The sequence below is a fragment of the Malus sylvestris genome, chromosome 6 (genome assembly GCF_916048215.2).
Source record: "Malus sylvestris chromosome 6, drMalSylv7.2, whole genome shotgun sequence".
Taxonomy (NCBI): Eukaryota; Viridiplantae; Streptophyta; class Magnoliopsida; order Rosales; family Rosaceae; genus Malus; species Malus sylvestris.
Window position 1 is genome coordinate 23,946,540 of NC_062265.1, and position 25,998 is coordinate 23,972,537.

General features: G+C 38.5%; 2 protein-coding genes across 2 annotated transcripts; one reads left to right on the top strand and one right to left on the bottom strand.

Annotated features, from left to right (window-relative positions):
• Positions 1-720: 720 nt before the first annotated feature.
• LOC126626037 (E3 ubiquitin-protein ligase SINAT3-like) lies at positions 721-6,085 on the bottom strand. Its single transcript, XM_050295200.1, has 3 exons — positions 5,653-6,085; positions 3,656-4,042; positions 721-1,311 (listed from the first exon to the last, which is right to left on the bottom strand). The coding sequence occupies exons 1-3, from the start codon at positions 5,866-5,868 to the stop codon at positions 985-987; spliced, it is 930 nt and encodes a 309-aa protein (XP_050151157.1). The 5' UTR covers positions 5,869-6,085; the 3' UTR covers positions 721-984.
• Positions 6,086-19,210: 13,125 nt separating this feature from the next.
• Positions 19,211-25,175, top strand: LOC126626748 (probable inactive ATP-dependent zinc metalloprotease FTSHI 1, chloroplastic). Its single transcript, XM_050296144.1, has 15 exons — positions 19,211-20,101; positions 20,194-20,278; positions 20,851-21,285; positions 21,372-21,425; positions 21,523-21,588; positions 21,728-21,823; positions 21,917-22,045; positions 22,397-22,449; positions 22,642-22,837; positions 23,146-23,260; positions 23,332-23,606; positions 23,927-24,010; positions 24,099-24,211; positions 24,298-24,547; positions 24,685-25,175. The coding sequence occupies exons 1-15, from the start codon at positions 19,407-19,409 to the stop codon at positions 24,883-24,885; spliced, it is 2,847 nt and encodes a 948-aa protein (XP_050152101.1). The 5' UTR covers positions 19,211-19,406; the 3' UTR covers positions 24,886-25,175.
• Positions 25,176-25,998: the final 823 nt, after the last annotated feature.

Genomic DNA, 25,998 nt, shown 5'->3' on the forward strand with positions numbered 1-25,998 from the left:
TAAAAGTCACATTAAAAACTCACCCCCGTAAAGTAAGCTACCACAGAAAGGAAAGAGGATCCAGTGATCCGGGCCGTTGAAATTTGATCCAACGGCTACAAACATGGGATCCCTTTAAAATCATAATAATTGTAGCCATTAGATCAAATTTCAACAGTCCGGATCACTTGATCCTGGGTCTTTGGTGGGAGAGATCCGGACAAGATCCCCTTCCCAGAGAAAGCGGCAAAACTTGAGTTTTTGAATTATGGAATCCAAAACAAGTGGTAGTGATAGTTAGGTTCTGTTGCTTGATAAAATACAATAGCATCTTATGTTGAATGGATGAAGAGATCCGGGACACCACAATTATGACATAATTTCATCCGTCGCATACTATTTAAGGACAATGCTATACAGACTAAATTTGTAGATAAAATTTTGTAAACTGAATAACATAGAAGTTGATAATTGAATTATAACTTAAGCGTTGATAAACATGTTCATTCCTATTGGTGATACGTCATTTAGTTTGCAAATTTTGTCAACAAATTTAGTCTCCATAGCATTACTCATATTTAAATAAGAATCATGTCCTTGTTAAAAATGAGACTACATCTTACTGATATTTCTCCACTTGTAAGTGAGAGGACTCAAGTTTGACTTATTTGGTCAACAAGTTCGATACCTCTAATTATTATTGCTAACTTATTATATAACTTTGTTCAAATTCCCCACTAGTTGAGTAGAATATCGGTTAGTATATAAAAAAAAGTCTTTGATATCCACAATACTCTGGTATCCATTCACAAAAACGCCACCAAAATTTGCCAAGGAGCTTTAGCTCAAGTGCTGAGGGTAGGCTCATAAGTTCGAACTTTTAAGAAACAACACCAAAATTTGACACAAAACAGACGGACAACTGAGCATCGAACGGAAGAGCAAAGGGGGTTCCAGATTCCACCAATTGCATAGATTGGATGTGGACACCCCTCCAGGCTCCATCTAGGCACTGTTGTCCTTCCAAATCCGTCCGGAGATCCGAAGCTTGAGCTCCTTTCCATCTCCACCGGAGAAAAAAAGTGCCATGTTACGCTGGACTATGAGACCGTCATGGCTGTCCCTGACCTTCTGATGGCTGTCACAGATGCTCCGAGGGGTTCCTTCCCATATTAGTTTCCTGCTGTTGCTGCCCACCTCCAGTCTGTAGCTGAAGCTTCGTGCCTCAGCCGCATCGCCCATGAAGCGAAGGAATGCAATGAAAACCGGAGCTATGCCGAGGTGGAAGGCTTCAAAGTGCAGACAGAAGTACTGGTTGTAACAGTTGAAAACCTAACAAAATATAAAGAATGTGAAGGCGAGCATCTAGGAAAACAAACACGTCATACATTCACCAGTTACCATAGATGCTAAGATTAGAGCCAACCCATTACCCATTTGGTAAACAGGGTCCCGGCTCGTTTGTAAATGCTTTTATATAGAGCGCTTCTTCTTATAGCTAGCTTCTTCTTATAGCTAGTTATGTTAGAAGCATAAAAAAAAAAAAATTATTACAACTCCAAGTTCTTAAGTTCTATAAGGACTTATAAATACTTTTAGCTGTAGAAACACTTTTTCTGGGTGGATTTTTGTTCAAAATGTTGGGTTGCCTCTAAGCTAGGATGCACGGACACGAACACGGATACGGAGATATGATACGATACGACACGGGAACAAGTTAAATTTCTAAAAATAAAAACATGATACGTCTAGGACACGGCAATTAAAAATATAAATAAATAAATATATCTAAAATATTATAAAATAAGCATTCAAATTTATTACTCAAACTTAAATTTATTTCAATAAACTCTAAACAGAAGGATAAGCTAAAATAAGCATACAAAATATAATAATAATATTATATACAAAAGGCAAAAGGGACTTTTAGCTTTTCCAATTTACATAACACAACACATAAGCTAAAAGTCTTTGAATCAATCAAAGCAAAATAATCTTTTAGCTTCGAAGTTGAAAACCGAAAAGCAGGCTTTGCTTTCAGTTTCAGAGATGGGTTCTGGGAATCAGATTGAGCTTCAAAATAAACAAAGTGAAAACGAAGTCGAAAGCTCTCACCAATAGTTGCAGATGGAGACGATGGAGACGACGGAGCAATTCCAGATGGAGACAATAGAGACGATGGACAAACGGAGCTGTTGCAGACGACAAGTCTGATTTCTGAGGTTTGAAATCATTTTGGTTTTTAGTCAAACAATCGTTTTAGTTTGGCTAATTTGAATCAATCACGATTCTATGCGGATTTATTGGATTTTTTTCTCTCTCTGATTATCCTCTGATTTAGTTTGAAACGTTTCCGAAAAGTATGATACGCGTGTCTCGATAGTATGATACGCGTATCTCATTAATAAACAACGTATTCATTCGTTCTGATACATATCGGGCCTGTATCCATGCGTATCCTGTGCGTATTCGTATCTATGCGTGTCAGATAAGGGATACGTTGGCTTTTCCCCATGTCTATGCATCGTAGTTTCTAAGGAAGCATTTCCAAACAGGCTCTATGTGTTACTCCATAAAACATTTTTGTAATTCAAAAGATTTTTTTTAAATATTTAAGCCAAAGATTGTCAAGCTACGATGCATGGACACAGGGAAAAGTCAGCGTATCCTGTATCTGACACGCAGGGATATGAATACGCACAGAATATGCATGGATACGGGCCCGATACGTATCAGAATGAATGGATACGTTGTTTATTGATGAGATATGAGTATCATACCGTCGAGATACGCGTATCATACTTTTCGGATACGTTTCAAACTAAATCAGAGAAAAAAATATCCAATAAATCGGCACATAATCGTGATTGATTCAAATTAGCTAAACTGAAACGATTGTTTGACTAAAAACCAAAATGATTTCGAACCTCAGAAATTAGACTTGTCGTCTGCAATTGCTCCGTCCGTCCATTCGTCGTCTCTATCGTCTCTGTCTGCAAGTACTCCATCGTCTCCATCGTCTCCATCTGCAATTGTTGGTGAGAGCTTTCGACTTCGTTTTCACTTTGTTAATTTTGAAGCTCAATTTGATTCCCATAACCCATCTATGAAATTGAAAGGAAAACTTGCTTTTCTGTTTTCAACTTCGAAGCTAAAAGATTCTTTTGCTTTGACTGATTCAATGACTCTATTTTTTTTTGGGTAACTGATTCAATGACTTTTAGCTTATTTGTTGTGTTATGTAAATTGGAAAAGCTAAAAGACCATTTTGCTTTTTGTATACAATATTATTATTATATTTTGTACGCTTATAGCTTATCTTTCTGTTTAGGGTTTATTGAAATAAATTTAAGTCTGAGTAATAAATTTGAATGCTTATTTTATAATATTTTAGATATATTTATTTATTCATATATATTTATAATTGTCGTATCCCTAACGTATCGTGTCTTCGTTTTTAAAAATTTGACGTGTTCCTGTGTTGTATCGTATCATATCTCTGTATCCGTGTCCATGTCCATACGTCCTAGTTGTCAAGACTACTTTTGATTATCTGAACGTATTTTTAGCCTTCAAAAAGTAAGGTCAAACGAGCCATTTATCACTTTTACTCTACACTACCCAAATTCATTATCAATTTCCACCAATCAAAACCAAACAAAGAAACAACACTTACCATAAGCATCCTTGCTGCACACTCTACTTCACGGCGATTCGACTTAACATAGAGGTGATTAAACGTTGACCCAATGTGCAAGTCAACCTTGTGATCTTCTCTCAGATGGTCAACCAAAAATGGAACATCCCCAACCTCTGAGCACTCATCAGATCCAGGATAAGGGCAACTGTATGGTCTGAAGTAGCAGTGACCCTCATGCCTGAGTTTGATGTAGTAAGGGAGGATCTCCATGCACCCCAAAGAGCAATACTTGCAAGGCAGTTCTAGTGATTCTGCCACCTTCTCCAATGCTAGACATCGGATGTCGCCGAGTTTTTCTCGACAAGTCGGGCACCGGTTCACCGTCAGTTTGCAGATTGAGCACAGAGTGTGCCCGTTTGGGCACTGCAGAACAGAGACTTTCGGAATCAACTAGTTTTAAGTCTAACACTTGTAATGTAAGTAGTAAATCCAAGTGAAAGTGTAGTTTCTATTGACGCATGTAAAATAGCACTTAATCGTAGCAATTGCACTACTAATAACACTAGGATTGTTTGTGATAAAACGTCGTACCTGATGGGCTATAAAAATGGTAAGTTGGAGATAATATCAGTGTTGGACCAATTAGTTTGGGCTAGTAGTCCATTTGTGTGAAATCCAACCCTATGCTATGAACGAAGGACTTAAAAAATAATGGAGGAACTTGAAAATGACTAGATGCAATATATTTGAAAGAACTTTCTAATGACATCTACCAATGAGTCATTTCGAAAGTCCTTTGTAGTGACACATCAAGTTATTTATCATTTGTTTGTTGTAAATATATTTTATTATAGTTTTATAGTGATCGAGTAATTTTTAAGTTTCATCTCAGACTCTTTGTAGTGTACTTTTAGCAATTGGATATAAAGTTATTTGTACTTTAAAAGTCTCTTGCCCAACTCCAAAACATAATGAAACTTAAAGAAAACTCAAACCATCATTAGACACCAATTCAGTTCTCCGATTTAAGGGGTTGTATTTAATTGAGGGCTTGTTTGAAAGTGCTTTTAAAATGACTGAAAACGTTTTTAATGAAAATGTTTTTAGAACAAATTCTTAGTAAAAAATGAATTCTTGAAAAGCACTTGAAGTGCTTCCACTTGTTCTTCTGCTTTTGGAACCGAAACATTTTTTTTAAAAGCACTATTAATAATTTCAAAAATACTTCCAAACGAGCCATGAGATTTTGAAAGATTTTAAAAGATTTATAAATCCATGGAGTTTTATACACTCCATATGAATTTTTGGTGAAATCATTAGAAATCATAAGGGTTGAGGCCTTATTTCTTAAAGCCTAAAAAAAACTATAAAATTCCTCTAAATCCCAAAATCCTTCATCTTTTAATATATTTTAAAATTCAATCATAATTGAATACATATGGAGTTTTATGAACTACTTTAAAATCCAGATAAATACACTCAGATTTCTATAGAGTTTTATAAACCTATTTAAAATCTTAATTGAATACTTATGGATTTCCATGAATTCATTTAAAATTTTGATTGAATACATATAGATTTATAAACTCTTTTAAACTCATAATTGAATACATCCCCAAAACCATCTGCATTCTTTATGATATTTTTGAAGAAAATACCCTCATCCTCGCATTTCCAAAACCAAGCAAAACTAATAATAGTCATCAAAAGCAATTATAATACTACAAAAAAAAAAATTTAAAATAACCACATTTAGGACGCTTTAAAAACTTTTAGCCACTTATTTTAAACTTTTTGAATTTTAACCACTGAAGGGGTTTCGTGCATGCACTAGGAAGATTCAAGCGTTACTTTTGAAGGAAGCCTCAAGCGATACGCTTGAGGGAGCCTCAAATGGTTAGATATCTAAATCTTGGAAAACAAGGCCAAAAAATCCTTAATGTATAATATAATACGGTTAGTTTTCCAAATTTTCAAAAATAGAAAATTAATGTAACCCCACTATGGCAAATGAGAGGACTAAATAAACACACCTGGTGTATTGGTGGGAACATGGACTTTGAACAGAGAGGGCATTCAAGAAGCTCATGAACTTTTGTGACTGGACTCGGTGCTCTGTTGTTGGACTTGGCCGGTGCCGAGAAACGGCGGCGGTGGTGGTGAGGGCGTCTGCGGCGGTGATGAGTGTCTCCTCGTCCATGGATCCCATCACATGTTGTCAAACTATCAACAAAACAGTCCTCCTCCATTGTAGAAGTTATTCATGCAGGTTTTGAACAAACCAAACAAACGAAAAAACTACAAAAACATGACCGTCCTTAATGTTTATCTTGTCTCTTGTTTTGGTCCTTTCTGTAAAGTGAAGGAGCAGAAAGAAAGGGGAGAGAGAGAGAGAGAGAGAGAGAGAGAGAGAGAGAGAGAGAGAGGATACAAAGAAGTTGGCTTTTCTTATGAGCATTTGGTGAAGGAGACAGACTAGTCTCCATCCGTCCGTCTTGAAGTATAATGTTTCACTTCTACCAAATGCCAAAAGGAGTTAATGCTGAAAACTGAGGACCAACGGTACCTACTTCAAATTTTGCAATCTAACTAGGTAATATTTAGTCGGGAAATGCTAAGCGAACTCTTTCAAAATAGGACTGTCTATGGACTCATTGTCATCTCACAGTTTGACGTCAATTTCTATACCAACATTATAAAACATTGTTAAAAAAACATGAGGTGACAGAGAGTCAGTGGAGAGTCTCCTTAGCATTTCTCTTTTTAGTTTGATCCCTTTTGATAATCCTCTTGTGGTTAAACATGCTATCATTTTTTTTCCAAATCAAACTGTTCATTCTAATTTCGACTTTTTTTTTTTAATACAACAACATATTTTACACTAAGGGGAGGGGGAAGTTCGGCTAAGCCACAAAATGTGCAATCTAATTTGGTATCGAATTTGTCATCCACGAGATTTGAACCTAAGACTTCTCACTTACAAGTAAAGAGAAATACCACCAAACTGTAATACTGAGTGGCAATTTCGACCTATTTTTGTCTATATGCGTATCAAGTGCAATGGTGAACCTGTTATTGAAGTCTATTTAATCCTTAATTGAAGTGTGAAATGATGTTTTTCACCTACATTGACTAGAACGAATTACATTCTCTAATTACTCGAATTTGAATCTCATAGTGTAGAATATAAGTACAATATTGGTTGCGTAGTAAACCGAAGAGAATCCCATTAACTAAGAATAAAAGGAAATAAATGAAAATATGAGAGTGAAAAATTGGGGGCCCTTTTACATTATAGTCGTTGAATAGATATGTTCACCAATTTTTATTAAAAAATAGATTACACAATCTATTAGAGTTTCTTCCCATCAAATGGAAATGATTAGTTGTTTACTTGCCTAAGGAACTATCAAAGTGTTGGATTAATAGAGCAAAGTGATGTGGGAATATTTTTCTTAAGACTACTAATAACATGTTTACTTAATAGAAACTTGCCTGAGTAGCCTCTTTGGCGCGTATAATTGACCTTTTTTTTAATGTTAAATTTAAAATAACAAACGAAAGTAATCAGCTATTAAAAGGGGTTGTGTTTGTTGTGGCCTGTATTTAACTGATAGGGGAAGGGGCTGGCGGCAGAGAGAAAATATAGAGAGAGATGCGTTTGTAGGGTTGTGTAGAGGATGTGTTATTCCCCCTATGCAGTGCCTTTATTTATAGTAATAAGGGAGAGAGGAAATCATTCTCCTCCAAGGAATACAAGTCCTAATAAGGAAGAATAACTAGAATCAAATTTAATCTATGATTTACACAATCACACTTAAATAAAAAGTTTATAACACTCTCCCCTTGAGTGTGTAAATACCAAGTAGTAGTTAAGAAAGTCGACTCATCAGCACTAATTTTGGGGACACGCTAGTCTTAATAAGGTAGGAACTTGCATAAGGAACTAAGTCTCACAAAAAACCTTAAGGCTATGGTAAAAACCCAAGTAGGGACAAAATCCATAGTCTAAGGCAAAATGCGTGAGTAATGCAAAGTCAAATGAAACGTCTACGAGACGTCATAAGGGATATGATCAACCCAAGGTGGGTGGCTCTTCAAAACCTCGTTAGGTAACAAAAATCCAATGGGAAAAATGCTCCTAATCGTATGGAAAAAGAGTACATTAAGATCAAGCAAGTATACTTCAGGATACTTCCCCTGAGTTAGACACAATTCTAAAGAAAACTAACAATGTTACAACTCAAAAAGTTTACGCATACTTATTCCTTGAACAAGCTTCTGAAACGTCACATTCGGTAGTGATTTGGTGAAAAGGTCGGCCAGATTGTCTTGTAAACGGATTTGCGTGACTTCAATCTTCTGATGCTCTTGTTATTGATGTGAGAAGAAAAACTTCGACGCAATGTGCTTGGTGTTGTCACCTTTAATGCAACCATTTCAGCATGGTTAGACGAAGTGGCAACTAAGGTCTGTTTAGTTGACCCTAAGAGATTGCAGTGCCTCAAATGGTAAAGACATAACCCGTTTGAGAACCCTCCTTGTGCGGATCAAATAAGTATCATGCGTCGGCATAACCAACAAGGTGAGAATCGACTTGAGATAAAGGGGTGTGGCATCACTTGAGGATCCGTAAGGATAGAACAAACCCAAATATGTGGTACTCTTAAGGTAGCAGAAAATGTCTTTAACACCAATCAAGTGTCTGCGTGTTGGTACATTACTGTATCTTGCCAAAAGATTAACAACGAATGAGATGTCGGGTCTAGTGCATTGAGCTAAGTACAATAAAGCGCCTATCGCACTTAGATAAGGAACTTCAGGCTCCAAAATCACTTCATCATCCTCCTTCGGATGGAAGGGATCTTGTTTTGCATCTAGTGCGAATGACCATAGGAGTACTCGAAGGCTTCATTTTATCCTCGTTAAAACGGCACAACACTTTTCGGGTGTTGTTCGATTTATGTACTAAGATTCCATCCGAACGGTGCTCTATCTCAAGATCGAGATAATATTGAATCTTTTATCTAAAATTCTGACTTCAAGTGCGCAACAGTTCTCGCGAGCTCTTAAGGAGTTTTGATGAGATTCATGTCATCGACATATACTGCAACAATCCCAAAACCGGAATATGACTTCTTAATGAACACACAAGGGCATAGTTTGTTGTTTACATATCTCTGACTAGTTAAATACTCACTCAGATGATTATACCACATTCTTCCTGATTGCTTCAAACCATAGAGTGAATGCCTCAGCCGAATTGAGAACGTGTTCTGGGGTTGGAAATATTTGATCCATTCAATGTAAGTCCTTCAGGAACTTTCATATAAATTTCCATATCAAGATCCCCATAGAGGTACGCAGTTACTACATCCATCAGTTGCATACTCAGTTTTTCGGAAACTACCAAACTGATAAGGTAGCGAAAAGTAATCACATTCATAATGGGTGAATAAGTTTCATCATAGTCAATCCCGGGGCATTGTCAGAAGCCTTGCGCAACAAGACGAGCTTTGTAACGCACAATTTCGTTCTTCTCATTACACTTCCGAACAAAAACTCATTTGTAGCTAACGGGCTTCACATGTGAATGAGTAGGAGCTATAGGTCCAAACACCTTATGTTTCGCAAGCGAATTGAGTTTGACTTGGGTTGCTTGTTTCCAGTTTGACCAATCAGTTCATTAACGGAACGAGGTTCAATGTCATCGCTCAACATGATCTCAGTAGCTGCATATGCTAATGCATCGATGCTGAATATCTATCTCATTTCTACACCAAACATCATCCAAGCAAGCATAATGGACCAAAATCTCATAATTCTCGGTATGTGGATTCATCTCTTTAAGGACACTTCCATAATCTAGTATTTTTTCATGAGTTGGATATAATGAATAGGTGACAGTCGGATTCACGGTAGGCTCTTCAGGGGCCTGTGCCGTGGGTTTCCTGTTTCGAGGGTGTGAATCCTTTGAACCAAGTGGTCTGCCATGCTTGTGTCTAGGGGCAAATAATTAGCTAGCCATTAATGTACGTAGATCTGCCAAAGTGGCGTCTTGGGCCTCCATGAGGGAAGTACATCGTACATTTGGTACATCCATCTTTGCAAGCACATTCGCAGCCGAAATATGTGATCTTGTCACTAACACTAGATCGGTGAAAGCATATGGCATGCTCTGAGCTATGCTCTGAAGATCTAATATGCACTGCACTTTAGTCTCAGACTGAGTGGTGTGGGGATCTAAATGAGACAAAGTGAGAGTCATCCAAGATAATTCTCATCGTTCTTCAGGAAAGTTGACGTTCTTGTCTCCCTCTAACGACAGGAATACTGTCTTATAGAAGTGATAATTCGTAAAACGAGCGGTAACGGTTCGCCTATCAAAGGTTCTAAGTAACGAATGATTGAAGAAGAATCATAACTGACACAGATTCCCATCATTTGCTGATCTCCCATTTTTGTACGTAAGGGCGGCGAAATCGGAACATAGATTGCACAACCAAAAATGCGTAGATGCGATATATCGAGTTGTATCCAGTAACCAACTGAAGGGCGTTATATGGTTGGGTTGGAACAGGCCTCAGGCAGACCAACATGGCTGCATACAATATTGCCTAGCCCCAAGCAGCGATCTGGAGTTTGGTACATATGACTAACAATCGAGTAATCATTTGTAAATGCTTAATGAATGCCTTTGCCAAGCCGTTCTGGGTGTGAACATGAGGTACTAGATGTTCAACTTCAACCTCAATCGACATGCAATAGTTATAAAAAAATTTCGATGTGAATTCTCTAGCATTATCTAATCGAATAGATTTGATTGGATAATCAGGGTGGTGAGCCCTGAGCTTGATAACCTGAGCCAACAATTTGGAGAATGCAGCGTTCCTTATTGACAACAAAGGCACATGTGACCAACGTGTGGAAGCGTCAACTCCGCAAGGAAGGTGAATCAGCCCATAAATGTCCTTCTAAATCATTTGTAGAAAAATAAAAGGATTCGAACGAAAATAAGCTTTCCTATGGAGCAGGTTTGACATGTGATTCCTTGAATCAAAGCTAAACTTCGGGTTAGTGGATGCCCGTGTGATGATTTGAGGATACGACATATCGTTGTTCATCTAGGGTGTCCCAAACGATCATGCCAAAGTATAATTTAATGCACGGTCCTAAAGGTAAGGTCGCCCACATAGTGGCTTTCTATAGGGCGTATGGTCGTAGTATACAGACCACTCGGGATATGCTCTATCTTTTCTAGAATACACTTCTGGCCATATTCGTAAGAAGTTATGCATAGAAATTCAATTCCGTTTTCTACAGAGGTTTCAGTGTGGTAATTATTATCTCTAATATCTTTGAAACTCAACAACGATCTTCCGAAACGTGGAGAATAAAGTGTCTCATCAATAGTCAAGATTGTAACATTAGACTTTATGAAGTTACTGAAATAAATGCGTGTTATTGAAATAGATGTGTTCACGTAAAACGGTGTGTGTGGTTACACTATCTACCAGACAACTAACTTTCCCACTAGTCATACCTAGAAATAGAAATTAATTTGAATCGGTCACATGCATAAAAGTTGTAAAAACAAATATCCATTCAAAATAATTTAAGTATTCAAGGATGGTAATTAATAAAAACTTAATATCCAAAACACCAATCACCAACAAATAATCCAAACATAAAGGAAATTGTTCAAAATTAGACCAAAAACAAGGGGGGTTTCGCCCGCTAGGTGGAATTTGGCCCCCAGGGTTCTAAATTCAACTAAAAATAGTTCATGTCTAAGATTCTAATCTTCCATAGAGTTGGTATCCTCCTGAAAGTCAAAAATCTCCATCTTGGTACTTTTTGATTCTTCCACTTGCATAAAGTTTAATTCAAACTTCTTACAACAAGAATGATATTCAGCTACAACCTTTTGGGGAGCTCGGCAAACACAGGACCAACGGTCCTTTGAACCACAACTATATTACATGTCTGCATTCATGGTTTCTGGTGCTTTGCCCTTATTCTTGATGTATGGGGCATTGGGAGCGAGGTTAAGGCATTTCTAGGCTCGGTTTCCTCCCTTAGGTTGGCCTGGGCTCTGTTGACCTTGACGAGGTGCCTTTTGGCCGCCCCTACCATGCCTATGTTGGCGTTTTGGGCGTTGGTTTGTGCTATAATGTGCTTTAGGCATAACATTCACCCCAATAGATCGAGCATGATGATTTTTCATCAACAGCTAATTCTGTTTTTTAGCGAGAAGTAAAACAGAGACCAAATCTGAAAACTTAGTGATTCTTCTCTAGGAGATCCTCTTTGGTCAAGGTCTCGTTACAAAACTTGAAAAGTGATCATATTCGACAAACTTCAAAATTATATTCATTCACAGACTTAAATTCTTGAAAGTGCAAATGTTGCCAGTCATGTCTTGCTTCAAGCAAGAAGATGTCCTTTTGGTGATCAAAACGATCAGCCAAAGAGACCCAGAGTGCTCGTGGATCTTCCTCAGCAAGGTACTCAGTTTGCAGTGTGTTGATGCACAAAATCGGAGATCTTGGAACAACGTAAATCCGACCGTGAATCTGCAAGAAATGTAAATAATACAAGATGTATTGTGGTTCATCCCAAGGTTTGGGCTACGTCCACACTGATATTGTATTTCTCTGAGAAGTGAGAGGAGTGAGGGAGAGAGTTTCTGAGAGTGAGAGAACTCTTCCCATGGCCTAAGAAAATGGCCTTCCCTAATTGTGAGGGTAAGGAGTCCTTTTATAGAATAAGGGTTCATCACTTGTTACATATTTTCCCATTCCTTTATTATATAATTATATTTAAGTTCTCCGAGTATTTGTACGAGATCTAAATACGGAGGCCCTAAATATGGTATAAGCAATAGTCCCCCAAGTCTTTAATCAAGAGAGTCGTTTGGCTGGAGACTTGAAATTCAGTCCATGTGTGGGCCGAAGTAACTAGATGTTGTCTTGAACTGATGTTTGATATGAGGCGGTGCTTAATCTGAAATAATGCTTAACTAGAAGTAGCACATGTTGCTCGGCTGCTCGGCTCGTGGCTTATGTTGCCTTGGTTGGCTCGGCTTGTGATGTTGAAGGTGAGGGAGTCCCTTTTATAGAATAAGGGCTCGCTCTTCAATACATGAATGATGGGTTAGAGCTGATGCTCTCTAATAATGGTGAGGGAGTCCCTTTTATAGAATAAGGGCTTGCTCCTCAATACATAAATGATGAGCTATAGTTAATGCTCGCGGCGAGGCGTTTGCTCAGTAGGCGGCGATGCTCTCTAATGAAAGTGAGGGAGTCACTTTTATAAAATAAGGGTTTGCTCCTCAATACATAAATAATGGGCTAGAGTCCCCCAAGTATTTTTCATGAGGCCCAGTTAAGGCCCACTATATGGTATATAATGTAGTCCCATAAGTCTTCGGTTAATAGAGTCTTTTGGCTTGAGACTTCAAATTGAATCCATGTATGGGCCGAAGTGGCGGTTGTTCGGAGGCGGTATTTGTATACCCTGCACTGAAGCTTTGTAAGTGAAGCTTTGAAGCTGGAGCTTTTGTAAATGAAGCTTTTTAAGCTAGAGCTCTATAAATGAAGCTTTTGAAGCTCAATTAAGCTTTTGAAGCTAGAGCTTTGTAAATAAAGCTTTTGAAGCTAGAGCTATGTAAATGAAGTTTTTGAAGCTAGAGCTTTTGTAAATGAAGCTTTCGAAGTTAGAGCTTTTGTAAATGAAGCTTTCGAAGCTAGAGCTCTGTAAATGAAGCTTTTGAAGCTGATTGACATGAGTGATGCTCATGAATGTTTATGTTGATTGACATGAGTGATGCTCATGAATGTTGACATGAATGATGCTCATGAATGTTTATGTATGATTGATATAAGTAATGCTCATGAATGTTTATGTATGATTGACATGAGTAATGCTCATGTATAATTTGAAGTACTGGCCGTACTTTTGATCACCTGGTTGGTGATAATAGCGGCGGGGTGCCGAATAATTTTTTGTAGTACTGGGCGTACTTTTGGTCACCTAGTTGGTGATATTTTGGGCTTAGGGGCCTTCGCCCTCCACATAACATTCCAACCCATTATTTTGGGCTTGCCGTTTTTTTATTACCCTCTGATGGGGTTATACAGATATCTCCGAAAGATACGAAAAATAAATTACATCACTTTAAAGTAAGGAACGCTTATCTTCCTCTTAGGTCTTCCCGTAGCTTTCTCAGAAAATAGGAACATGCATGATGAAAGTGTGGGCATCTTTTTTGGCTTTAGTAATATCTCCCTTTTTCTTTTTCTTTTGCATTGTCCCCATGTGCTCTCGAGAAGAGCCTCCCTTTATCTTTTTCTCTTTTCTGTTGCACGCTCTCTGTCTCTTTCCACTGCGTCTTATTTTTGCTTTTGCTTTCTCTAGACATCCTTTGCTTTTTTCTCTTCTTTTTCCACTGGGTCTTATTTTTGCTTTTGCTTTCTCCAGACATCCTTTGCTTTTTCTTTTCATTTCCTGAAAAAAGAGGACCCATAGCACATGATTATCATTCAATTGTACAAATATGGAGTTCTAAGTGTAAAACTCTCCGGCTTGACTCAGGGCCTCCGCTTCATAACTCGTCCAAGTTGCTTGAATCGACTTATATATCCTTGCTCGATCACAACATCCGCTACTGAAGGCAACAAAAAAATGATTCTCCTTCTTCAACACCCCGAAAATTGGAAATGGAACCGGCTTTGCATACTGAGCTTGTAGACAATGGCATTGGGAGTGAGATAGAGCTTCCGCGATTGAATATCCTTTTGTAGAATGTAGCGGCATGTGGGTAGATAAAGCAACATAAAAATACCAATCCCCATACCGGTACCAAAAGCCCAGAGTAGAGAAGCCATCGTGCAGTTTGGTACTTCATAAAATTCTCCTCCGTTTCCTAAAACGAAGCTGAATACATAACTGGTTCTTCACCTTCAGCTTCGGTTGCAGTTTCTGACAGCAACCATTCCTCCAAGCTATCAATCTCCACGAAGTCGTTTCGCATCCCTATTCGAATTGCTCACAGATTCAAACCCGATTGGTTGGATGTATGCGATCGGTTCGGGATTTCTGAGATAGGTTGTGGCCGTTCTCGTAATCGCAGGTGCCGCCTGCGACGACTATGCTATGGCCGACCAGCGCGATAATCATGTCGGTGCGCCAGACAAGAGGGGCATCCACATGGTGCCACGTGTGGTGAAGGGGATCGGTTAAGAAGACGAATTTGGAAGGGGAGAGCACGTAGAGGAGTTTGGAGTGAGAGGATCGGAGGGTGGAGATGGATGACTTGTTCAGTGGAGGTATTGACATTCTAGGGATTACACGCATTGCGAATTGTAGTCATCTGATATGGAGCAACATCGTTGGACAACCATTGTTGAACATATAACATGGATTTCGAACATGCAGTGTTAGGCCCCGTGGCCGTAACCTCCACATGATCGCAATACCACCCAGCGTGTGCACCAAACTCGTTGGAGGTGAGGGTGAGCCGACACACTGGTGCATCTATGCATGAACCATGTACGCTAAACATGTCCACGTTGCCACGCTCAAAGTAGTCGTATTGTGGCCTCATTAGCCCTCATGACCTAATATCCGGTACCCATACAGACCGGTCAGAGAAATCATCGAGGGTCATGCTTATCTTTGAGTATGTGCCCACCTTGATGATAGACCCCGTCTTTACATCCGTCATCGTTATTTGGGTTTCAGGCTGAAGAGACAGAAGGGTTTTGCAAGATAGTGAGTGAGTGAGTGAAAGGGTTTTTCTTGGTTTTGGTTTTTTGGTTTATGCAGATTCACGGCGGAGGTGAAAAAATGAAAGAAAACTGACATAGTTTTTCGTGTCGATTCCTACAGATGGCGCCAAATGTTGATGCACAAAATCGAAGGTCTTGGAACAACGTAAATCCGACCATGAATCTGCAATAAATCTAAATAACACAAGATGTATCGTGGTTCACCCCAAGGTTTAGGCTACGTCCACACTGATATTGTATTTCTCTGAGAAGTGAGAGGAGTGAGGGAGAGAGCTTCTGAGAGTGAGAGAACTCTTCCCATGGCCTAAGAAAATGGCCTCCCCTAATTGTGAGGGTGATGAGTCCTTTTATAGAATAAGGGCTCATCACTTATTACATATTTGCCAATTTCTTTATTACATAATTACATTTAAGTCCCCCAAGTATTTGTACGAGATCTAAATACGGAGGCCCTAAATATGGTATAAACACAGTGCATCATGAATGTGTCTTCGGATGAAGATCATGGCAATGACTTTCTCAGCTTGGCCAACCGGGTTTTCTATTTCATCTTCAATAGTAGGACGCAAATTCTTTGCAGTGAAGTGGAGCTTCACATCTTGGACCCACTTGAGGTAGTTTCTTCCAAATACCTCCAAAGCGGTGAAGTCAAGTTCGTTTAAATTTGACATGTTCCTATCACAAAATAAATGGACAAGATGTGGTTAGTGTAATGAAGAAAAAATCAATTCATTCACATATGAGTAGAACATTCAGGTTCTAATAGACATGTATTGGTTTAAATTTACATGAAAAAAAAAAACACTTCAGGTTTTTAAACAAGGCATGTTTCTAGAAACTTCAGGTTTCGAAATAATTATGAACTTCATGTTCATATGTTCCTGCAGACAAACACAAATATATATACAAAAATATGCAAATAAATTTTCAGGTCTTGATAATAATTGAATTAATTATTTGGACTTTGGGCCAAAATTAAATTGTGGGTGAAAAAATTATAAAACCCAGAGGGCCTAAAAAATATGCATTTAAACTAGGGGCCCAAAATAATGGGCCAAAGCCCACATGTGGGCTGAGTAATTTAAAACGTGCGGCCTAGGCCAAAAAATTGGGCTAAATTGGGCTCGGCTAGGCTGTAGGCCTAAGACAAATAAGCACGAATCTGTTGCTTCATAGAGTATGTGTTCCGGGGGGGGGGGCGATCAAGTGCATCGTAGGCCAGGTGCACTGAATCACCAGCTACGAGCTAGGATTTGGTGCGATCGGGTGCAGGGAACTCAGAAAGCCCTACAAAGGCTAGGTTTTGCTGCGATGGGGATGCAAAGACAGCAAAGCCTAATTGTCCTAGTGTCATTCCCTAGCCGAGCTTTGAGTAAGAAGCCCATATGCACAAACATGGGCTATAAATGTAGGCCCAAATAAGGGCACCACTCGTGTGCAATGCATACACGAATACACCAGTGCAGCGGCTGGGATCTAGTGCGGTGGGAACACCGTGGCCAATAGGCCGGTGTTGGGCTGAGTGAAGCGCCGAAGCCCAAATGGCTGGTGCTTGCCGAAAGATAGGCCAAACCTAAGTGGGCTTGGTTTGATCCAGACACCCCTATCGTGAGTTGGGTGAGTTTGTTGGAGAAGAAAATCAGCGCCACCGCTTCAGGCGGTCGTGTCGTGGTGTAAAAAATCACGGTGAAAGCCGTGGGTTTAATGTCAACCCAAAAATTTGAACAGAAAGTAAAAACTCTCAATGTTGTTTTAGGAACCCTAAAAATTAAATCAGAATTTCAAAAGAAAAACCGATGAGATTCAAACGAATCTCGATCAAGACTCGTCGGTGACAACTTCAGGTTGTCTAGGAGGGTAGTCGTGGTTGCTGGGCATAGCTTCAGGCCATGCTACTCAACGGTGCAAGAGATGCAACGCCGTCTGAGCGTCGGGTTTAGGGTTTAAGCTTGGAGCTGTGGCTCTAGGATTGGGTTTCTCAGCCCAAGGAAAATGATGGGCCATGCGACATGGTTGGGTTTCAACGAAGCCCTAAAAATAAAAATTTTAATTCAATTCCAGATTATAAAATTAATGAATTTTTATGCATATTCAACATATAATTTAATGCATGGGCAAATATATGATGCAATTCATGGCAATATCAATTTACATAATTCAACAATTATGGATATAATGCATACACAATTTATGTAGAATCTAAAAATCGAAAAAGGTAAAATTGGGTCATGCATTATGGTCAATGGTCATGCTATCAGGGTTGCAAAAATATCGAGATAAAAACCGTTGTTTTGAAAGAATCTGATTGCGTGATGATATTGATGAACTGGTTTGATGCATAAAACTTCCACATCAGATTCCTAAGCGCAGCGGTAGGAACGTGCTAATAACGTGTTGTAACCTATATTTAACTGACATAGAGAGGGATGGCAACACGGAGAAAATATAGAGAGAGATGTATTTGTAGGGTTATGTAGAGGATGTGTTATTCCTCTTATGCAATGCCTTTATTTATAGTAATAAGAGAAAGAAGAAATCCTTCTCCTCTAAGGAATACATGTCCTAATAGGGAAGAATAACTATAATCAAATCTAATCTAGGATTTACACAATCACACTTAAATAAGAAGTTTATAACAGTGTTGAAATTATTATTTTAATCTTAACCAATTAATTTTAATATTTTACAATTCTAATTAAGGGAAGGACAAAATTTGGTATTTTAAATGTTTCACCATTTTGATGGATTTAGATCCCATCCGGATCCAAATTGTGGGGATCTTAGGGATCCTCACATCTTAGTCATTCATCGTGTATCGTACGGTCAGAAATTATTTGATTTTTTTATTTAAAATTAAACACAAATAGTATCTGACAAAAACTAACCTCATAAGGTACAATGAACGGTTAGGATGTGAGAATCTCTAAGATTCCCACAAAGTGGATCTGAAGAGGATCCTCTTTTGACATACTCCCTTTATATACAGAAGACGAGAGACATAAGGAATGGGTGATAGGAATAGTGAAGTAAGAATCAACTAGTTCCCTACTTCCTGATTTCAAGTATTGGATTATGGATTTTTGAACTGAACCTTGGTTCGGCGCTCTATGCCGAATCTTTCTTCGGTTGATAAAAAGTCCATTTCATCAATCCCCAGACTCTTTGAGTGAAATTCGGTTGTTAACTACCGAACCCCTTAATTTATGTCAATTTTTTAGAGAGCTGGACAAACTAAGAACCAAGATCTAAAATATCGATGATATCGGAAATATCGGGTAGTTTAAAAATATGGAAATTTCGATGGAAATATCAGAATATTATTGATATCGATAAAAATTGAATAAAAAACATGGAAATTGTAAGAAAAACTTAGAATTTTTTATTGAAACTTTGCAGGATGTTTATTTAGTCAATTATCTATTAGTTTATCGCAAAAAAAATTGAAAGGAAATGTAATATATGATGGATTTAACTGATTTAAGTTGATTATATAGCGAGCTGGCAAACATTGTGAGTATAGAAAATATATAGTAATTAATGTAAGAAATTTAAACACATCATAATCATTTATATATAATAAATTAGTACAATATTTTACACTTTATACATGGCATGGTAAGATACATGAGTGACTTAGTACCACATATAGTTCCTATCAATATCTAAAATATCGTCCAAAAACATGAAAATTTCGATAGAAATATTGAGATAATATCGATATTTTAAACCTATAATCGACTTCGGATCATGAAAGGCGAATCCGCCTGAAGAAACTTGACCCGGATAATATGAAACAGAACTCAAAACCTCTCTCTAATACTCAAAAGTTTCACACTTTCCAACTCAAAATTCAGGCAACAAAATTGCAGAATTTAAAAAAATGAAGAATCATAAACCCTAAAAATTAGATAAACTCCCAAAAATGTGAGCACAAACTGCCGCATTTCCCTCCAAAATTAAACCCCAATTGCTCAAATTTTTTCATCTTCCCAGCAATGGCATCCATTGACATTCTCAATCCACCCAGAATTTGCATTCCCAAACCCCACACCCACTTCAAATCCCCAGCTCACTCGAAGCGTTTCTGTTTGGTTCGGAAACTTCAACCGCAGCTGCCTCTCCGCCACCGGTCACTCACCCTTATCTGCCAAACGTCTTCCGGGCCGTCGTCAAGGTCCGGTGACAATAGCAAATCCCCCCAGGACGATTTTGTGGCCAGGGTTTTGAAGGAGAACCCTAGCCAGATTGAACCCAGGTACTTGGTTGGCGACAAGTTCTATACTTTGAAGGAAAAAGAGAGTTTGGGGAAGAACTCCAATGTGGGTTTTGTTGAACTCTTGGCCAAACAGCTAAATTTTTCGAAGCTGAAAAATGAGAGAATTGAGGGACAGAGTGATGGTGGAGTGAAGGATGATGCTGTGTATTTGAAGGACATTTTGAGGAAGTATAAGGGGAAGCTCTATGTGCCTGAGCAGATTTTTGGGACGGAGTTGCCAGAGGAAGAGCAATTTGAGAAGAGTTTGGAGGAATTGCCCAGAATGAGCTATGAGGATTTTCTTAAAGCTATGAAGAGTGAAAAGGTTAAGCTCTTGACTTCCAAGGAAGTTGCAGGGACTTCTTATGGGGTCAGTGATTACATTGTTGATTTGAAGGAGATACCGGGCGAAAAGAGCTTGCATCGAACCAAATGGTAAAAAATGACTAACCAGCTTGTTGCTTAAGGAGTTGTGATTTTTGTGGATGTTTTTGGTAGCTTATTGATATGTTTTTGCATATTTTCAGGGCAATGAGGCTGGATGAGGGTGAAGCTCAAGCTCTTTTGGAGGATTACACGGGCCCGAGATATGTGATTGAGGGGCATACTACGGTGATCAATCTTTGAACTCATTTGAGCTTAGTTAATTATAACTTGTGAATCAAATGGAAATTGGTTTTAAGAAAAAGAAAACTAGCTATTAGTGAATTATCAAGTGGTACTTATTGCATGGTGTAAAATTAGAGTGTTTCGTATGTAGTCCCATTTTATTCGGAGGTTCTGGTTTGAGTGCTTAGAAAGTAAGTTTGGCTGCATTAATATTATTTTATTAATTGTAGTATCAGTGATAGAAAATATTTGAGCTCAATGAAAATAATCAGGTTCAAGAATTAACTTCAGACTTCAAATTTTGCGGCCATATCTTGTACTATATATCTAGACTTGAGGTTTTGGTCCTAGAACACAATGCATAGATGTCATATAATTGGAACCATTTTTTAAGAGTCAGGAAATCCATTTTTATTTTTATTCATATAGAAGATTAATCTTTCCATAAATGGGGGTAAGGCTAGCCGACATTCACCTCTCCCAGACCCTGCGTAAAGCGGGAGCCTTGTGCACTGGGTACGACCTTTTTTTTTAGAAGATTAATCTTTCCTTACTGTTTGATTCCTCTGCTGCAGTCTTGGGTTGGAAAGGTACCACAGTACCCTCATCCGGTGGCATCTTCCATATCTAGCAGAATGATGGTGGAGCTTGGAATGGTAACAGCTGTAATGGCTGCTGCAGCAGTTTTTATTGGAGGATTCCTGGCTTCTGCAGTATTTGCTGTTACCAGCTTCGTTTTTGCGTCAACTGTATATGTCGTATGGCCTATAGTGAAACCATTTACGAGACTTTTCCTTGGTCTCGCCTTGGGTATTTTGGAGAGAGTATGGGATAACCTTGTTGACTTTTTCAGTGATGGAGGCATTTTCTCTAAATTTTCTGAATTTTACACTTTTGGTGGTCTATCTGCCAGCATTGAGATGTTAAAACCAATAACGATTGTCCTTATGACCATGGTCATTCTTGTCCGTTTCACACTTTCAAGAAGACCTAAGAACTTCCGGAAGTGGGTAATGCTACGTCATTTCTACAGTTTCATGCCTTGTATTATTATGCCATGGATTTGATCACCATGTGTTGCATTTACTATGTGTAGGATCTGTGGCAAGGGATTGATTTTTCACGATCCAAAGCAGAAGCCCGTGTTGATGTTAGTTTTCTGATGGTTACACATTTTGCAACTTTCTATATTATTGAAGTTGTTCATAATGTTCTTAGAATTCTATTTTGTCTTGGCATGTGTTCAGGGGTCAACTGGAGTTAAGTTTAGTGATGTGGCAGGGATTGATGAAGCAGTAGAGGAACTTCTGGAGGTATACGTTATCACTATTCTTTGAGAATAAATTGCTTAAATATTGTAAATTCTTTCGTGGTCTTATGTTGTTATAATTCTTAATGGTACATTCCTAATTAAGGGAAACTTATTAGTATCTTTGATATTCTGCTGATTAGTTGGTGAGGTACTTGAAGAACCCAGAACTATTTGACAAAATGGGAATAAAACCTCCACATGGGGTTCTTTTAGAGGGTCTACCTGGATGTGGCAAGGTTTGTTATTTGTGCAGACCTTTAATCAGTGTACTAATTACAATACATAAAATTATCCATTACTAACTTTTCAGTTTACTCACCTGTTTCCAGACCCTGGTTGCAAAGGCCATAGCTGGTGAGGCTGGTGTTCCGTTTTACCAAATGGCTGGATCTGAATTTGTTGAAGTCTTAGTTGGTGTTGGTTCAGCTCGTATTAGGGATCTATTCAAAAGAGCCAAGGTGATTATTTGTACTTGGATTCTGTTAATTGTGATCAATCTTCTTTAGACCTTACTCCATTTTTAATCTTAAACATTTAAACCTGGACATATTTTTTGGAGGCACTATGCACTAACAAATTCGGTTCTCCCCATATTATCCTACTTTGTCACCCTGAAGGGGAAGTGAGAACCCAAACAAGTCATACTCTGGTATCAATTTCATAGTTTCAACTTTAAAATCGAATTTCCTCTTTAAAAGTGGTTCTGACTTCTCAGAGAGTGGTTTTATCAATTAAAGCCACATATTCACTTTCTTGAAGTCTTTATTGGGATTGTTATGCTATGAATTGCTTTATTTTTGTTGGTGCAGGTAAACAAACCATCTGTTATTTTCATTGATGAGATTGATGCATTGGCTACGAGGTATGAATATTTCTCTTGCTGAACTTTAATGATTTGTGCTATTGTTTGTGGTTTTAATTTTTTTTAACATACAGTAATTAACTTTATGGCATATCATTATTGTGCAAGGTGCCGGCTGACAAGAGCCTAGTGCTTAACTTTGAACTGGATGTTAATAAACTTATGGATATGTGTTTTCTATCCTGTGCTCAGGCGTCAAGGAATTTTCAAGGAAACTAGCGACCACCTGTATAATGCAGCCACTCAAGAGAGAGAAACTACTCTGAATCAGCTCTTAATAGAGCTTGATGGATTTGATACTGGTAAAGGTGTTATATTCTTAGCTGCTACAAATCGCCGGGATTTATTAGACCCTGCACTTCTTCGACCAGGTCGTTTTGATCGGAAGGTTTGTTCTCTTTCTAAAGTAAAAGACCGTTGGAACTAGGCTACTGTGTTAGCTTCATGGAATTTAGTTCTTCTGTTTAAGCTTGAGCATGACATCCATCAGTCATATTATACATCTGTATCTTATGTTAAATGAGCCATTCATCTATTCTCCAGACATTGGTTGGATTTGCCCTGGTTGATACTGGATTATTCACTGACTGGAACTGAAATTTTCTGCTTGGTTATCCATAAATTCATTAAATTGTATATGCCAGCTTTGTTGAATGTAATTTCGTGGCTCATTATTATTTGGGTTGCATCCTCTAGATAAAAATTCGTCCACCTGCTGCGAAGGGGAGATTGGATATTTTGAAAATCCATGCAAGCAAAGTCAAAATGTCACCATCTGTTGATTTGTCCAGCTATGCACAGAACTTACCAGGTATGCATCCGTCTTTGGTGCTCCAGTGGATTTGTTATTTGAAGTCCTGAATCCAATTTTCTATTTATCAGGATGGACAGGAGCAAAGTTGGCTCAGCTGGTCCAAGAGGCTGCACTTGTCGCAGTGAGGAAGGGGCATGATTCAATTTTTCAGACAGACTTGGATGATGCTGTTGATAGACTCACTGTAGGACCAAAGCGGGTTGGAATAGAGTTGGGCCATCTGGGTCAATGTCGTCGAGCCACTACTGAAGTTGGAGTGGCAATGACTTCTCATCTGCTTAGGCAATACGAAAACGCAGAAGTTGAACGGTGTGATCGCATTTCAATCATCCCTCGTGGTCAGGTGCTCTTTCTGCTCCTTTATCTTCTTTTTCGTCCATAGTCTAATTTGTAATTCTTTGTTGCCTTGTATGTTTTTGGCACTGTCTGATGAAATAGTCACTGTTATGTGGTTCATTCTTGTCATGCTGTTGCATAATTTGGTAACCTGAATGATTTATAGACGACCAACTATCTTTTTAGATTACTTAAAGCCTGGCAACTATCCTATCCTGTTAATTTTGCGGTTCTGTAACATGTCATGGCTACTTTGATTTTACTGAAATTTCCTTTTGTCCTATCATTTGTTACTTACGGTGTAACTTTGTCAAGTAATTTGTACAGACATTGTCACAAGTTGTATTTCATCGACTTGATGACGAATCATACATGTTTGAGCGCCGGCCACAATTGCTGCATCGCCTTCAGGTTTTTTTTTTTGTTTTTGGTTCTTGTAGTTTCTTTTTATACTGTATCCTATTAATCTAATGGTTTTTTTTTTCTTTCCTTTGTGCAGGTTTTACTTGGTGGAAGGGCCGCTGAAGAGGTCATATATGGACGAGACTCATCAAGGGCATCGGTTGACTACCTTGCTGATGCATCTTGGCTTGCTCGTAAAATTTTAACCATGTCAGGCCCTTGTTCACTACTGTTTTTCTACCTCCTTGCTTTCTGTGTGGTTGTAATGATCTGATTTGATTAATCTCTCCTTACAGTTGGAATTTGGAGAATCCGATGGTCATACATGGAGAGCCACCACCTTGGAGGAAGAAACTTGAATTTGTAGGCCCTCGGCTGGACTTCGAGGGATCACTGTACCACGACTATGACCTGATTGAACCACCAGTGAACTTCAATTTAGATGATGATGTTGCAAAAAGGGCGGAAGAGCTGATACACAAAATGTATGACAAAACACTTTCTCTGCTTAAGAAGCATCACACGGCCTTGCTTAAAACTGTGAAGGTACTTGGTCTGGATGCAAATTCGTATATTAATATGTGGAATGCAAATTGAGATTGCATACATGCAAATGAGCTGATTGCATTTAACTTCGAAGTGGTGCAATGACAGTGGGATTCATTGGCTTTCTTTCACTTCAGGTTCTTCTTGAACGCAAGGAAATTAGCGGTGAAGAAATTGATTTTATCTTGAACAAGTACCTTCCACAAACACCCTTAAAGCTTCTTTTAGAGGAGGAAAATCCTGGCAGCCTTAAGTTCGTCACACAAGAACAGGAACAGGAACAGGAACGTGAGTCAGAGTACGCCCTTCTATCTCAATCCAATGGAGAAACCCTATGATTAAGCGAATGGGGACTCTCCGTGGACTGCATCGAAAGCTTCACTTCCATCAAGAGCATGAAGTGCACGAATTGAGATTTTGTCTTGTAATTTTGGTGTAACTCTCTCTCTCTCTCTCTCTCTCTCTCTCTCTCTCTCCTGTAATTCAAAAGAATGCCCAGTTTTCCTTTTTATTAGGTTTTCTCTCTTTTTTTATTTACTTTTTTTGGTGGTTGATAGATAATGTAGAAATGTGCACTCTCTAGATGGAGGTTGATATATTGTAAGAAAGGAATTAGCTTCCAAATTCATCTCTACTTTTTCCATTTACAAATGAATGAGATTACTACTCAGATGGTTGAATGTCATGATCTCATTCAACTCTGCCACACAATTTTTCGTTAATTAGTTCGATATGTGACCTTGCTTAGAGGACTTGCATAAAATGGAGACGTCAAGGTGGCGGTGTCCTAAATCCTTCTGCAATGTCGTGTAAAAAAAAGGCTAAAACATGTGGCAATGGGTGATAAGTTTTGACACAGCCTTGGGTACTCACGTTTCACGTAAGTCTCTTCCTTTTTAAACAATGAAGCATAGCACGGTTACACGCATCAACTTTGTTTAGCAATGTTTGCTCGTTATGATGTGTCAGTGTCTCAATTATTCAAATTTCGGTTCATTTATGATTCAAACAACAATCTGATCTAATTTAAACAATTTGGGAAAGACTGAAACTTGGTCCATAAGAGTGAGCACACAAGCTCTAACCAACTTGAATACGCGCACGTTTACAAATTACGGTTTAGTTTAGAGAGCAAATTTGGTGACTCTGGTAGTGGGAGGTGGCATTGATACTTGGCACCAAATTAAACCATTGTTAAGGAGAAATTTTTCATTGTACCTGGAAACATGGGTGGACATCACGTGCCATTATGTAAGTTGAATGATTTTTTTTTTTAAGTTGGTAATTTTTAACACAAGTATCTCACCACTTGTATAGTGACAGTAGTGTACCACCCCGTGTTGCAGGGAATTGATAAATATCTTGTCGTTGAGATGCGGGTCAAAAACTTGAACTCAAAAGCTCAAGGCTTGTTAATTGAACTGTCTCCTAAAACGGTCATTTAGTCTCAA